At 39.6% G+C, this 14,646-nt stretch overlaps 1 protein-coding gene across 4 annotated transcripts in view; it reads left to right on the top strand.

The window, feature by feature from the left end:
- Positions 1–2,347: 2,347 nt before the first annotated feature.
- RASAL2 (RAS protein activator like 2) overlaps positions 2,348–14,646 on the top strand; it is a 380,784-nt gene continuing 368,485 nt past the window's right edge. For 2 of the 4 annotated variants that reach the window (XM_004027955.5, XM_004027957.5), the window contains exon 1: positions 2,348–2,968. In XM_004027955.5, the coding sequence (XP_004028004.1) occupies positions 2,767–2,968 (202 nt within the window). In that variant the 5' untranslated portion in view covers positions 2,348–2,766. The remainder of the gene's footprint in view (positions 2,969–14,646) is intronic. The other 2 variants (XM_019027079.4, XM_031013565.3) reach the window with 1 other exon arrangement.

The following is a 14,646-nucleotide window of genomic DNA, read 5'->3' as shown; positions in this document are numbered from 1 at the left end:
TTGCAGGGACATGGATGAAGCTGGAAGCCATCATTCTAAGCAAAGTAACACAACAGAAAACCAAACTCTGCATGTTCTCACTCATAAGTGGGAGTTGAACGACGAGAACACATGGACACAGGGAGGGTAATATCACATACTGGGGCCTGTCGGGGGGTGGGGGAAAGGGGAGGGAGAGCATTAGGACAAATATCTAATGAATGCAGGGCTTAAAACCTAGATGACGGGTTGATAGGTGCAGTAAACCACCATGGCACATGTATACCTATGTAACAAACCTGCATGTTCTGCACATGTATCCCAGAACTTAAAGTTAAAAAAAAAAATAGTAGGATTACTAAAAAAGCAGGATTACTGGCGGTTGGCAGAGGCCTTTTCTTGAGCTCAGGAATGGATGATGCCACTGAAAGAGCAGATGTGGAAATAAATTCTGGAAATGTTTCACATACCACTTGTAATGCTGTTTTTAAGATAATTGCTTGGGTAAATAAATTCCTTATATATTGACTAGTAAAGAGATACTCAACTTTGTACATTTGATGCCATATTCACTTGCTGTCTCACTTATGTTACCATGGCATTAATTTAGTGTAAATAAAAATGCTCTAGGTCTACTCAGTGCTGAGCCCTGAAGTCTCAGCACTCAACATCTCTTATCCACTAAAGCACACACTATTGTTTACACGTGGAAGACTGACTATGCAGCCAGTCTAGTAAGCAAGCAAGTAAGCAGGATCCTAGATATTAAAAATGACCATTCCTGTAAACCATCAAGCCACAAATCAACAAGCTTAATCACAAAAGTTTCTTGAGGGAACAAAGTTGAAGTAATATCCATTGAGTCATTGTGGAACTATCTGTACTTGTGGTTGATTTGCCAGGTAAGCTGGTTTTTCCTCAGTTTCCTCACCTGTTAAACAAGAGGCAGAATGATGTTATCTCTAAAACACTTCTTGCTTTGAAATACTATTACTCTAAATAAGACTTTGGAGAAACTCACAAAATACATCCTTGTTAACTCTCAATAAGCCCAAACAATATTCCACGACCCCACAAAACCAGAAAACTAACAGGACCCCTTGTAGACCAGTCTCTTTGTGCAACGTAGGGAGAAAGGGCGGGGGGGACTAAAGAACCTCCCAAAAGGTATTAAAAATAGCAACATGTAATTATGAAAAATCTTGTTCCACGTTAGGTAGCCAAATTCAAGAAACACTGTTGGAGATCTACTATGTCCAAGGCACGGTTTAAGTTATTATTGTTCAATTTTGAAATTATTATTGTTAACTTGTCAGTAATTTCTTAAACCTAAACTGGTGAAACTCTCCTTGGGTGGACATAAAAGTAAAGCCATGGCCAAGGAGGGAGACAGTCTACAAATAAACCAAAAATAAAATACAAGTGACATCATTAAAGGAAAAAAGCCAATACACTGCACAAAGATCAAAGACAAAACAGAGAAACATGTTTGGTTAATACTGGGCTTTTGAGTATTTCATGTGCCTGAGAGGCCCGTCCATCCATCCACACCACACTTCTTCACCATGCTGTTGCAAACCAATGACAAGTTCAGCTTCAGCGCGGACAGGGCGCAGGGCGCAGACCCTGTGCATATCCCAGAATCCCGGACCCACTGCCACTCCACTCTGGGAAGGAAGAAGGCGCTCCCCCTTGGGTGACTGTAAGATAAAGCAGCTTCTTCGATCTCTTTGTCCAATAAGAAAGAAACGTTGGCCCATAAAGAAAGAAAGAAACAAATAAATAGGAAAGGTGTGAGAAGGAAGGGAAGCTCCTTTCTTTTCTGTTTAAATTTCCCGCACCCTTTTACCTCCCCGCCTTCTCAAACGGTCTTTACTTTGAGCAGCAGAGACCCGGACCGCTCAATACCCGGCTATCCCCGGGAGGGTACTTGGAAAGTAGGCGGGACAGGCCGGATGAATAATTCGGTGTCCGACTTTTCCTGCCTTCGGCGCAGTCCCTCCCCCGCTTCGTTACTCGAGTGCACACGCGGCCGGGCTCTCGGCCCTCGATTGCTTCAGCCTATCACCCTGGGATGCCGCCTGCCGCCGCCGCCGCCGCCACCGCCACCGCCGCCGCCGCGGCTGCCGGGCTTGTGGGATCCGCCGCGGAGCAGGAGCCAGAGCTGTGGCCGGAGCTGTGGCCTGAGAGTCAGGGGGCGGGCAGGCTTATTCCAGAAGTGGGGGCCGAGGACAGGCGGGCTAGAACCCGGGGCCACCGCCCCCTACCCCTCCTCAGGCTGAGGGAACGGGCACTCGGAGCTTCTGAGGCGGCGGCGGCGGGAGCCGGTCAGAGGGGGCGGCCCCTGGCGGCGACGCCCCCAAGCCCAGCCCTGCCCGGCCCCGCTCCATCCCCAGCCAGAGCCTGGTCTGACCGCGAGAGACGCCGGCGGGGCTGAAGAAGGCGGCTCCGAGGAGGTGGGAGGGCGAGCCTCCCCTCCCGGGTTCTTCTGCGTCCTCTCCCGGGAGGGACCCACACACACCTGAGCCCGGACCCACCCTTGGTCGGGGCCACGCTGGATCCTCCTCCCGGCCTGGGTCCCGCCCGCCGGCTGCAGGTGGGCTGCATCGCCCGAGCCTCGGGCAGTGGGCGACGGGGAAGGAGGTGAGAGGTGTCCGCGCCGGCTGCCGCTCGGGTCCCTGCCCTCGCTGCGCGCTCTCCTCCTCCCCTTCCCGCAGGCAGGGCGCGGAGCCGCGCGCGAGCCCGCCCCGAAGCCGCCGCCTAGTCCCCCTCCCGCCTCGGGGCACCATGGAGCTCTCTCCGTCGTCCGGAGGAGCCGCGGAGGCGCTGTCCTGGCCGGAGATGTTCCCGGCGCTGGAGTCCGACTCGCCGCTGCCCCCGGAGGACCTGGACGCGGTTGTCCCAGTCAGTGGAGCCGTGGCCGGTGGCATGTTGGATCGGATCCTTCTGGAGTCCGTGTGCCAGCAACAGAGCTGGGTCCGGGTGTACGGTAAGGACCACAGGCCGTCTTAGAGGCTGGTGTTTCCTATTTTTGCTTGGGCTGAAATTCATTCCCTAAGTCACAGGCTCATTCCCAGTCCTCATCCGTGCTAGGTCAGTTTCCCACATCCCTTTTTGTTCTGGGGGTGCATTTCTGACAAGTTTCTTCAGACTATCACTTGGGCAGGGATGTGACTCAGTATGGTCTTTGGACCTCTTCAGACACCTGCAGTAAGTTCAATGCGGGAGTTGGGCTATCCAAGACGTAATTCTTAGGCGATTACTTCAAGGGAACTGCCAGGCAATCAGTCTTCAAGAAGGTATGATGGAAAACTCCATGAAACCAAGTGAATGGATTTTCGTGTCTTTTTCTTGTTGAATGAGGCAAGACTGGAAACCCAAGATATTATGAAAAAGCAGAGGATAAGCTAATGAATGAAAAAAAATACAAACTATGTATTTGGTGGGAGCAAGACTAATCTATAACCTCTGCCTGAACCTCACTCTCTCTAAAAGCAACCACTTATTCCAACGGGTGTGGATTGTTTCAGATTACACTATTGTTTCTGAATCTCGTTGTAAAGTGACTGGGTTGCCACTCAGCAGGTTAAAAGTGATGAACACACTAAAACTTTCCCTTTCTGCATTCCTGGTAACCGCCTCTTTAATTAAAACTGAGTGATGAGATTCTATTAGGGTGAGCCTTGTGGCAACACTAAAACCATGCTGGTTTTGAAAACTCATAGCTTAAGGATTTATAGCCTGGCATTCAGGACTGAGCTGTGGCTTTCCAAAATATTGAAACGGCAAGATGTTTATCGCCTAGCTCACGTGACTACAGAAGACATTAGTAACGTGGCTGAGTATAAGATGGCAAATTTGAAGCACCTGGGATCAAACACAATGTTAAGATGTTATCCTGCAGTCTTGTGCATCTAAGCCTGTAGTGATCAAGTACCTTATGTTTTTTTCTTTCATCTTTCTGAACAGGGTATATGCTTACTATTCAAGAGTGACCAAGACTTAGAAGGTTTTTTTCTGTATAGTTCAGTTGATTTGAAGACTTCATGTCCATCGCAAAGATCATAGAACTAGGAGTCCAGAGATCTCAGTTCTTGTCTCAGTTCTACCACTAAATGGCTATGGGATTTGGGGCAGATCGAGTCACATTTTTGGCTTGTGATTCCTCATCTGTAAAGTGAGTGGATTGGATTAAATCATCACTAGTGACCCTTTTAATCATAAAAATCCAGGAATTCTTCTTATAACCAGTTCTTAAGGATTTGTGTACCACTTTGTATTTTGCTGGCTGTTTCTTGATGTTACTCTACGTACCGGAAGATTTAAAGCAAAGGAGTGGGAGACGATGCAAGGTCACCCAGTTTGTTCTCAGCAAATTAGATTAAAAACTTTGGTGCCTGATTTTCCGTCTGCCTGCTAATCCCACTTAGCTGGTCATTTAGAACAAAGGTTGGTGAGAATCTGAAAGTGTATATGAATTAGAGTATATTGTAGTTACAACGTTTTCCCATTGTATCATCTTCCTCTCCTTACACACTTCTTTGGCATACTGTTTATTTGTGTGATGTTAGAAATAGGGCCATGCTATTCTAAGAATACGTGTATATGATAATTCGGTATTTCAGTATCCAGAACAATCTGGGTTCTCTGGACCTAGTGTTAACTATCGTTCTTCGTTTGTAAGGACATAAAAGTCTACAAATGTATGTTGTTTTGTAGTCCATTCCTAGGGGTTGATTTGTGAAATATATATTGTATATTTTGTGTGTGTGTGTGTGAGAGAGAGAGAGAGTGAGAGCAAGTTTACATTATGTTTTTTTTCTTTCGTCCTTCTGAACAGGATATATGTTTATTGTTCAAGAGTGACCACGACTTAGAAGTTTTCTTTCTGCGTGGTTCAATTTATGTCAAGACTTCATATCAGACATCACAGAAATGCATGGTATGTATATGTGTGTGACACACACATATACATACCATGCCTTGCATTTTTGTGACCAGTTGCAGACTTACCACTGCATTGTAACTTTTTCTGTTTTCTCTATCAATTAACCAGAAGTTGTTTTTATTTATTGTTTAGTATTGCTACTTTCCTTCCTCTGAGGCAGCTCATCCTGGATACTATTTTGTTGTCTTTAGTTTATGTAAATATTTCAGAACTATTGGAATGACTTTTGGCTATGTCCTTAGCTAGTTTTAAGTTGCCTATTGTATGAACAGGGTGTATGTTTGAAAACTTTGAAGTAAAAACTTTGAAATAAAAGTAATAGAATGTAGAAAAACAATTTGGAGAATACAGAATTTTTGTTTTTCTTGTTTCTTGTCTGTTTGTTCAAAACCTTCGTTGTCTTGGATCACCTAGGTTCTTCTCACAATTTAAAGAGACTTTGATGAGTGTTGTCTAACATGTTTCAGGGAAATCTACAAATTGGGAACCTAGTCTAGAGGATACAACTAGAAGCTTAGAGTATTGGTTTCATTCTGGCTTTGCCACAAGTTGGTTGTCTAACTCTGGGCAAGTAGTTTTAACTCATGGCCTCTAGGTTTCAGCATAAAAGTGGAATCTGGAGTAATTGGTATCTGTGGTCCCTTTTAGCTTTAAAGTTGTCTGATTCTGTGGCCTGGCCCATTATTTTACCTGCAGGTTGGCCTATAATCTTTATCCTGGCTCTTGGGGCCAGGCATTAACCAAGCCCTTAACTTAATGCATTTAAATCATGATTGTCAGGGGATTCTGGGGAGCAGTTTTATCAAAAGGTCAGTGAACTGAGTTTTCAAAGAAGATATATTGAAGGCAGATGTTTATTTGTTTGGAATGTTTTCACAAGATAGGAAGGTGAGTATGGCGATGTTGCTTAGGTCTAGTTCATCCAGTTTTGAGACCTAACCTACATAGCCATGTGGGTTCTAAAGGTAGGATAATAATAAGGAGCTTTATTAAGTGCAATTTGCATCTCCTGCAATATACTTCTGTTTGAAATCATGATGGGAACAAACAACAACAGAAGTAACCCCCCAAAGAATATCTTAACAGAAACTAATAGAAACAATATTTTATTAGTTTGCCTCACAAAATATGAAGACTAGGCACTGTTTTGAGTTTGTTGTTGACAGGTTTGGCTCCTTGGTTGATAATACATATATATTGTGTACATAAGTATATATTGTCATAATACGTATACTCAGGGTTTTGTGTATTGCCATGATTTGGAAAACTTTTCTGGAATATGTTCAGAGCTTTATAATAGGTGGCTCTATATTTAGAACACAAACTAATGCACATTTTTGAGATGTGGCTGAGAGAAAAATATTTGTGCTGTCTGTCCTAATCTTCATTTTCATGTAGTTGTAAAATGTTTCATTTGTTTTATTCCAGTATTATAAGTTGTGCCCATGCCTTGTCAAGACTATAGAATTTTTGATATCAGGGAGCCTTGTTTATCTTTGTATTCTTATCTTGCCACCCCCTTCATTGTCAACTTGTCTGCCAGATTGGTACCTTGCTCATAGTAAGTCAGTGTCTGTTGTATGTTGATCCGTTTGTCCTTTGACCATCCAGATCTCAACCTGACTGACTGTATGGGTGGTAGAGTAGCTTAAACAAAGGCATGCCACAAACAGCTAAATATGGATACAGAATCCAAGAGCATCAAATGCAGAACATTTTTCAGATATTTATAGCCTCAAAGCAAAGTCAATTGGCTGAAAAAGCTCAGCAGCATAGCGAAAGGAAACGGGAGTGGCAAAGCCAGCCTCACTGTCTGTGCTTTCTGGTAAACAATGAGAACATTAAAATTAAATACTTTACCATGAATGGATGGGGAGTGTAGGACACTCTGGGAGAAATTTAAGATCCCAATCTCTAGGACTGCCTGCGGTGGAGCTCTGCACTCATCAGTATGACAGGTCTGCAAGTATGTGCTCAGATATGCTCTTGAAGAGTTAGAAGGGAAATATAATCAGCACAAGAAAGGGATCAACAAGAAATCTTGTACTTTTAAATTTTAATATTATCAGAAGGAATTAGGTAAAATATTCTGTTAAGAAAATGAATAGCATCAACATTATTACCATTAAGCTTGTATACAGCTCATTGTTTATTGATAACAACATAGGGACCTGCTGGAAAATTTCAAAGGGCTAGTACTATTTAAGCAAACAGAAGAAAAAGGGAATTAATCATACTTCATTAAGTACCTTATAATTTCAGAAGTGTGGCAGTGGGAATTCGGTAAGAATTAATAAAAGTTCATATTCAAGAAGTGAATATGAGCTGATGAGACAGAAGTCTTATCTGGTTGTATTATATGATACTGCTTACGCCTCACCAATTAAGACACAGGATGAGATTTTTAAAAGTTACGTTTCTAGAGGTTATGTCTCTAAATTTATTTAAAATGTTGCAACTAGTATGGCTAGAAGAAAATCAGTGAGTGTGTATAAAATACATCCCCAAACATGTTCATGTTCCTTAAATGTCTTAATTTCCTCAGGTACTGTTAATTGAATCTTTACACCTGAGTAGTCATATTTTAGAAATTTTTGGAATCTTAAGCTTGAGTTCAATACTTAGGATGTGGCATAGGCTTGTTGATGTATTAGTTTCCAATGATTTCCAAATACATTAAAACACATTAAGAGTAGACAGTTTTTCATTGAAATAAGAGAGAACTTCTAAGAATGCCTAGGCATGTACTGTTTAAGTGACTTTAAATAACCCCCTTTTTTCTTCTTTTGAGAGAAAATTTGTATGTCTGATTTAAATTGTGTGCTCTATTAATGTAGGTGATAGACAGTTTCATTGATAACATCTTAGTATTGTTCTACCCTCTATCATGTTGGTTTACTGCTATTTGATTTTCAAACAGTGAAAATATTTTTAAGGAATAGAATTATACATCTACAATCTCTTTTCCAAAACCATTTGGACTAGACAGTTATGTTAATATTTCTGCAGTTAAACAAATGAATAGGCCGGGCATGGTGGCTCACGCCTGTAATCCCAGCACTTTGGGAGGCCGAGGCAGGTGGATCACTTGAGGTCAGGAGTTCAAGACCAGCCTGGCCAACATGGTGAAACCCCGTTTCTACTAAAGTACAAAGAAATTAGCCGGGCGTGGTGGCATGCACCTGTAATCCCAGCTACTTGGGAGGCTGAGGCAGGAGAATCGCTTGAACCCGGGAGGGGGAGATTGCAGTGAGCTGTGATTCCACTGTTGCACTGCAGCCTGGGTGACAGAGTGAGACTATCTCAAAAAAAAAAAAAAAAATCATACCAAGTGGTATAAAGACTATAAATAGCCTTATGTCAGTGCAGGTCAGACTTTACTGCCAGAAAAGTTGCATACAGTCTTTTGCTTTTCAGAGCTTTTTTGATTTAGGAATTGCAGATATGGAATTGAGGATCTGTACAAATCTTCGGACATAAATAATACAAAGTTCTAGAACACCCTTCTTTAAGAATAGTTTGTGTGGATATCCTTTATCTTTTTCAGATAATAACATTTACTGAACACGTTTTTAAAAATGGGCCGGGCGCGGTGGCTTATGCCCATAATTCCAGCACTTGTAGGAGGCCAAGGTGGGCGGATCACCTGAGGTCAGGAGTTTGAGACCAGCCTGGCCAACATGGTGAAACCTTGTCTCTACTATAAATACAAAAAAAAAAAAAATTAGCAGGGCATGGTGGCACGTCTGTAATCCCAGCTACTCGGGATGCTGAGGCACGAGAATCGCTTGAGCCCAGGAGGCAGAGGTTGCAGCTAGCTGAGATCGTGCCACTGCACTCCAGCCTGGGCAACAGAGCGAGACTCAGTCTCAAAAAAAAAAAAAAAAGTTGTACAGTTGTGTGTCCTACTATAGTGAGTGAAATTTCTGTGGTTTGCTAAGAAAAAGAAAAGAGATTCACATGACATAGTAGGCTTTACCAAGATTATTAAGGAAATGGTGGCAAGGTAGTGGTTTCGGATCCTTTGTTTCATTAGAAGGAAGGATGAGGTAAGTTGAAATAGAGGGTTTACATAATTGTTCTTTGCAGTTGCTTTCTTCAGTAGCACAAAGTGATTTGATCACCTTTTAAGTAGGTGAACCACAAAAAAGCATTCAACTAATAACAGTTAATTCAGAAAAACTTCAGCTGTTTGCTCCCTTGTCCCTCCCTATTGGAAAAACTTTTAACTAACTAGAGAGTTGTTTGGTCTTGTTAACCAGGAGGAGGAGTTTGAAGTGTGCTAAGGGCACTGCTAAAATTGCTTCACCCTGTCTTGGCAGAGGGATAATTGCTGTCTGATGTTTGTAAAAACACCTTTCTTCCCAAAGGCTGTCAAGTACTTCTTAAGGCTAGCATGTAGAAAACCCTTTTGCAAATTTCATGTAGTTTATTTTATAGTGAGAGGGCAGCCCATCAAGAAGTAGTGTGGTTCACAAATAGAAGGGAAAAGAGAAGTCTTGAGGCCCAGTGCAGTGGTGTTAGTGAGTATACAGTAAACGAAATAAAAATTGAACCCTTAAAGGCATAAGAACATTTCATTTGCTAGACTATGATACAGAAGTTATCACTTTCCTAATCTCTACAGCTGGGTTCAGATATGAGCTGTCTGAATTTTACCTTCCCTTACCAGGTGTTAGTAACATCAGTTAATTGTCTTTGTTGGCTTTGCTCATAAGGGTTCAATTTAGATCCTGATTGTATTTTTACCCCTCCATAAATTATCTTCAACATTGCTCGAGTTCCATTCACATTGTGTCACTTGTAGCAGACTTTCTAAAAGTACCCCTTACCTCCATCCCTGAGTCTAAGGGATTGGTAATACTTATAGATACTGATTGAGAGAGTGAAAATTTAGTGAGGGGAAAATATTCAACATAGATAAGAAAACAAAATTCAGAAGAATAGTCTGAAAAGTTAAAATGAAACCTTAAAGTCAATAGTTTTTGATATTTTTCAAAGCAATCCTTTAGGTTTTCTCATTGAAGAAACTGGCTCAGGAAGTTTAGCTTATTCCCAAAATTGGAGACAGACTCCACAGTTTGTCAGGATTGGAACTCTTAACCTCAGATTCCTTAGCCTCCTGATTTAGCTTCCAGATCTTGCTGCCTTCCCTTAGGGAGATGGCCTCTCAAAGCTGAAGGTCAGGAAAACTCAACAGTGAGAAAAACCAGATTGTTAGTTTCACAGTCTTTTAAGGGAAATGCTGGAAATACCATTACCTAGGTAACAGAAAACAAAAATGGACAAAACATCCATAAAGTAGGAGGATGAGAATAATTTCATAATAATCCTTAAGAGATAGACCAGAGGACAGATGAGATTTTTTTTTCATATTTTTCCTAAGCTTATTATGCATACTTTTTTTGGTGCTGTGATTGGAAGTGATGTCTGAAGGAAATTTGAATTTCATATATGATGCTTAGAACCCTGAATAATACCTAATAACTTTGTACCTTCCATTTGAATTTCTAACCTCTGATTCCTGTCATTAAAAATTAATACCCTTTTTCTGATTATGAATATAATTTGTGCTTAACATAAAGAATTATAATTTTAGGAAAAGCCAAAATTAAAATCATTTGTAATTCTACCTCTTAGAGATAACTATCATTTTTTTTTAAATATTATATTTTAGAGACGGGGTCTCATTGTGTTGCCAAGGTTGGAGTGCAGTGGCGCAATCATAGCTCATGCCCAGGTTGGAGTGCAGTGGCGCAATCATAGCTTACATATTATCCATTGCCTGGGTTCAGGGGATCCTTCCACCTCAGCCTCCCGAATAACTGGGACTACAGGAGTGTGCTACCACACCTGGCTGAGATAACTATTCTTTTAATATTTTATTGTGTTTTATTCCAGTCTTTTTTGTGTACAGATTTTTTTGTATTAATACATATTTGGTATCAAACTGCATATATTTTACATTCTACTTTTTTTCTCTTAAGTGTATTTTCTCATGTTATTGAAAACATTAACACATTTTTTTCAAATATGTTATTTATTTTAAAAAATAGGTAATATATTCCTTTGTTCCAAAATTCAGAGTATAAAAAGATATTCCATGAGCTCTCTCTTACTCTTCCTCCCTGCCTCTACAACTTGCCAGCCGGCAGGCATGGTCCCTCTTCCCAATCAATAAATACTTGAAATTTTTATGTATCTTTCCATACCTATTCCACGTGCATAGAAGCAAATGTAGAGATAGATAGATATGTAAAAATCCTGCCATAAGTGGGGTCCAAGAAATCTAGTTTACAAAAAATTCAGGGTTATATTTCTGTGAGGTTAGTGAAATGACCAGAACAAACCTGCAAATGAAGTTGGCCATGAGTTCTGGGGGTCTGGAGCCAGTAAATTGCTTTATATCTGAAATGATATCATAGGTTTTTACTGTATATATGCATTTTTCTCTATTTTTACACGTATGATAACCCATTAGAATTGATTTTTATCTGTACTTTGAGATTGCTTCTTCTTTCTTCCCCCCTGCCCCTCACTTATTAATGTATCTCAGATATATTTTCCTTTCATTTTGTAAAGAGGTACCTCATTCTTTTTATGGCTGCATAATGCCTGAATTAATCATAACTCATTTAATTATTCCCCAAGTTTTGCTAGTTCAAGTGATTTTGCAGTGAATGATCTTGAGTATAAGCCATTTTGCTTGTGTATGAGCATATGTGTAAGAAAAATTCATGGAATTGCTAGGTCAAAGGTACGTGTATTTGTAATTTTGAAAGATATTGCCAAATTGCCCTACCTGTCTGTACTTTGCCCGCAATATATGAGAGTGCCTGTCTCCCCACACATAGTGAATTATCACGAAATTTTGAATCAGACAATCTGAAAGGTAAAAATGGTGTCTTAATTTAATTTTTTAAATATCTTTTACATTAAGTGTGATTGAACATCTTTTAATTTTTAAGAGTCATTTAAATATAACCTTTTCTGTGAACTGTACATACCTTTTGCCCATTTTTATTGGGTTCTTGGATCTTTTTCTTAGTGATTTGTAGGAACTATTAGTATATTAAGCAAAGCATACTAAGGAACTCTTAGTATTTAAGTAAAGAACCCTTTATCTGCAACAGTTGCCAGTATTTTCATTTTTGTTATGGTATTCCCCCCACCCTTATGAAGAAATGATTCTTACACAATTGAATGTATCGAATTTTTCTTTTATGGCTTTTTGGTTTTATGTCAGAATGTATTTTATGTTAGAATGGCCTTTCCAGGGAGTTCTCTGGACCTTTATTTTATAACCTCAGAATAGGAAAGCCCATTCTTTTTTTTTCCCCCTCTACATATGCTAAGTACCTAAATACCCTTGGGGGACAAAAAAAAAGAATAGGCTTTCCTATTCCGAGGTTAGGAAATAATTCTCTCTTGGTTTATCTAGTACTTCGTTGGTTTTATTTTTTACATTCAAATCTTTGATCCAGTCTGGTATTAAATATGAGATATGGATCCAATTTCATTTTTTGAAAGATGGCTTTCCAGTTGTCCTACCATCATTTGTTGAAGAAACCAGCTTTTTCGCACTGATTTAAGAAGACTTCTTTATTCTATACAAGATTGCCATTTATATTTTGGGTTATTTCAAGATTTTCTATTCTGTTCTATTGGTCTGTTTATATTCATGTGCCAGTATCACACAGCTTTATTGTTGAGACTTTATAATATGAAAATACAATTTTTAATGACTAACATTATTTAACCATTATTCTATTTTAGATGTTAACATTTTTCAAAAAGTTTAACACTTTACTGATTTGTCTTTGTGCACAAATCTTTGATCCAAACTTCTGAATGTTTTCTTATGCTGAATTCCTAGAAGAGTATGAAATGTTTTTAAAGGCCTGAGATTTAGTGCCAAATTGGTGAAACCTTCCTGGAAAGTAATTCCTGCCTCTAGTATGTGAAATATGGCTCATAATTTTAAGTTCTACTGCTGTGTTGCTACTTTCAATGTATTAAAATCTTCTTACATAAATTTTATATAATACCTTAAATGTTACTTAGCACATATTAAATGCCTTGAGTCCTTATGCCTTTAAGACTGTCCTTCAAAAACTTAGTTGTTGTTTAAATGGTACTCCTTTTGATTAATGGCATATTTCCAAGTGAATGAGGGAAGGGCGGGAGTGTAGACTCAAAGCAATTGGTCTGCTAAAGGTCAAATCCATGACCATGGCCTTATTTGTATTATGTCAGACCCTCCAACTGAAATAACTTGATGCAGACATATGTTTTAGGTATTCCAAGAAGCACACAGTTGGTAACTTTCAGCTAGAAGGAGTTGACATTCATGAAAGTTATTTTGAACATGATTTGAATATAGTTTCATTTAGTTTTACCTGGATGAGTGATTGAGTTGTATGTCTTATATAATACTGTGTTAATGACCCAGTTTTATAGCATGGGATTAATTTAGGTATGTTCTGAGGAAAGTTTTTCATAATGTTAAACAAAGCCAAATCCAAGTAATGGCAACAAGAACTAATATTAATGATTAAAGTAATTTAAAATCTTTTCTTCAGAAAAAATAATGGCAGGAATAGGAATAAGACTATGGAAAAAATCATATTTTATATAGACCGTTAACAAAGTTAACCAAATTTTCTTTTACCATTTAGCTGTTTAGCATGTAATACATAAGCATAAGCTTGTCTTGCTAGGCCAGAAAGGAGCAAACTTAGAAAAAGAACAAACTGTTTAACTTTTGACAATGACTTAGAGTAGTTTGAAAGTGAAATGAAAAAATAATCCCTTATCCAGTTAATACTCTGGAGGTTTGTAGGAAAATTTGTTTAATTCGGGCAGGATAGAATATGCAAATATCTTGCTCCATAAATAAGTACTAAATAATGAAGACATATGAAGGATATGATACAGTGGGAAAGTATGGCAGTATTTTTGTCAGTTTTTGAAGTGTATGAAATTACTAGACACGTTCTCTTTTTGTTTTTTGGGGTTCTTTTTTTTTTTTTTTGAGACGGAGTCTTGTTCTGTCACTCAGGCTGGAGTGCTGTGGCTCTATCTTGGCTCACTGTAGCCTGGACCTCCCAGGCCCAAGGGATCTTCCCACCAAGTAGGTGGTACTTCAGGTGTGCACCACTGCACCCAGCTAGTTTTTTGTTTACTTTTTGTAGAGACGAGGTCTCACTGTGTTGCGCAGGCTGGTTTCGAACTCCTGAGCTCAAGCAATCCTCTTGCCCCAGCCTTCCAAAGTGTTGTGGTTATAGGCATGAGCTGCTGTACCCGGCCACGTTTTCTTTTTGAACTCAGTAAAAATCAATTGTAGTTTTAAAGCATTTTACTAATTTAGTTCATGGAAACATGAAATCGCTGTAGATGACAACATTATTGTTAGGAGTTAATCTATAACTCTATTGCTCTGAGGGATACATTGACAAGGTGAAGATTATTCTTGTTTTGTTTTTCAGTTCTTGTAATGAAAATTTTTTAATGTCATATTTTATGTAATAGTTTTCCAAAAAGGATAGCATGTACACTATCTCCAGGGTAGTGACTGACAGCATAAAAAATCTCTTTGCCTGGCTATAATCTATATTTGCATGTTCCAGTTTGTGCTGAAGTATAGCATATCCACAATTCCTAGATTTCCCTCCATGGTTCCCTTAGGCTTGACTGTGTACAACTTTATGTGTATTTGT

Source organism: Gorilla gorilla, chromosome 1, assembly GCF_029281585.2.
Source record: "Gorilla gorilla gorilla isolate KB3781 chromosome 1, NHGRI_mGorGor1-v2.1_pri, whole genome shotgun sequence".
NCBI classification, from domain to species: Eukaryota; Metazoa; Chordata; class Mammalia; order Primates; family Hominidae; genus Gorilla; species Gorilla gorilla.
Note: the sequence above shows the minus strand (reverse complement) of the source record. Positions and strands in the feature narration are given on the sequence as shown.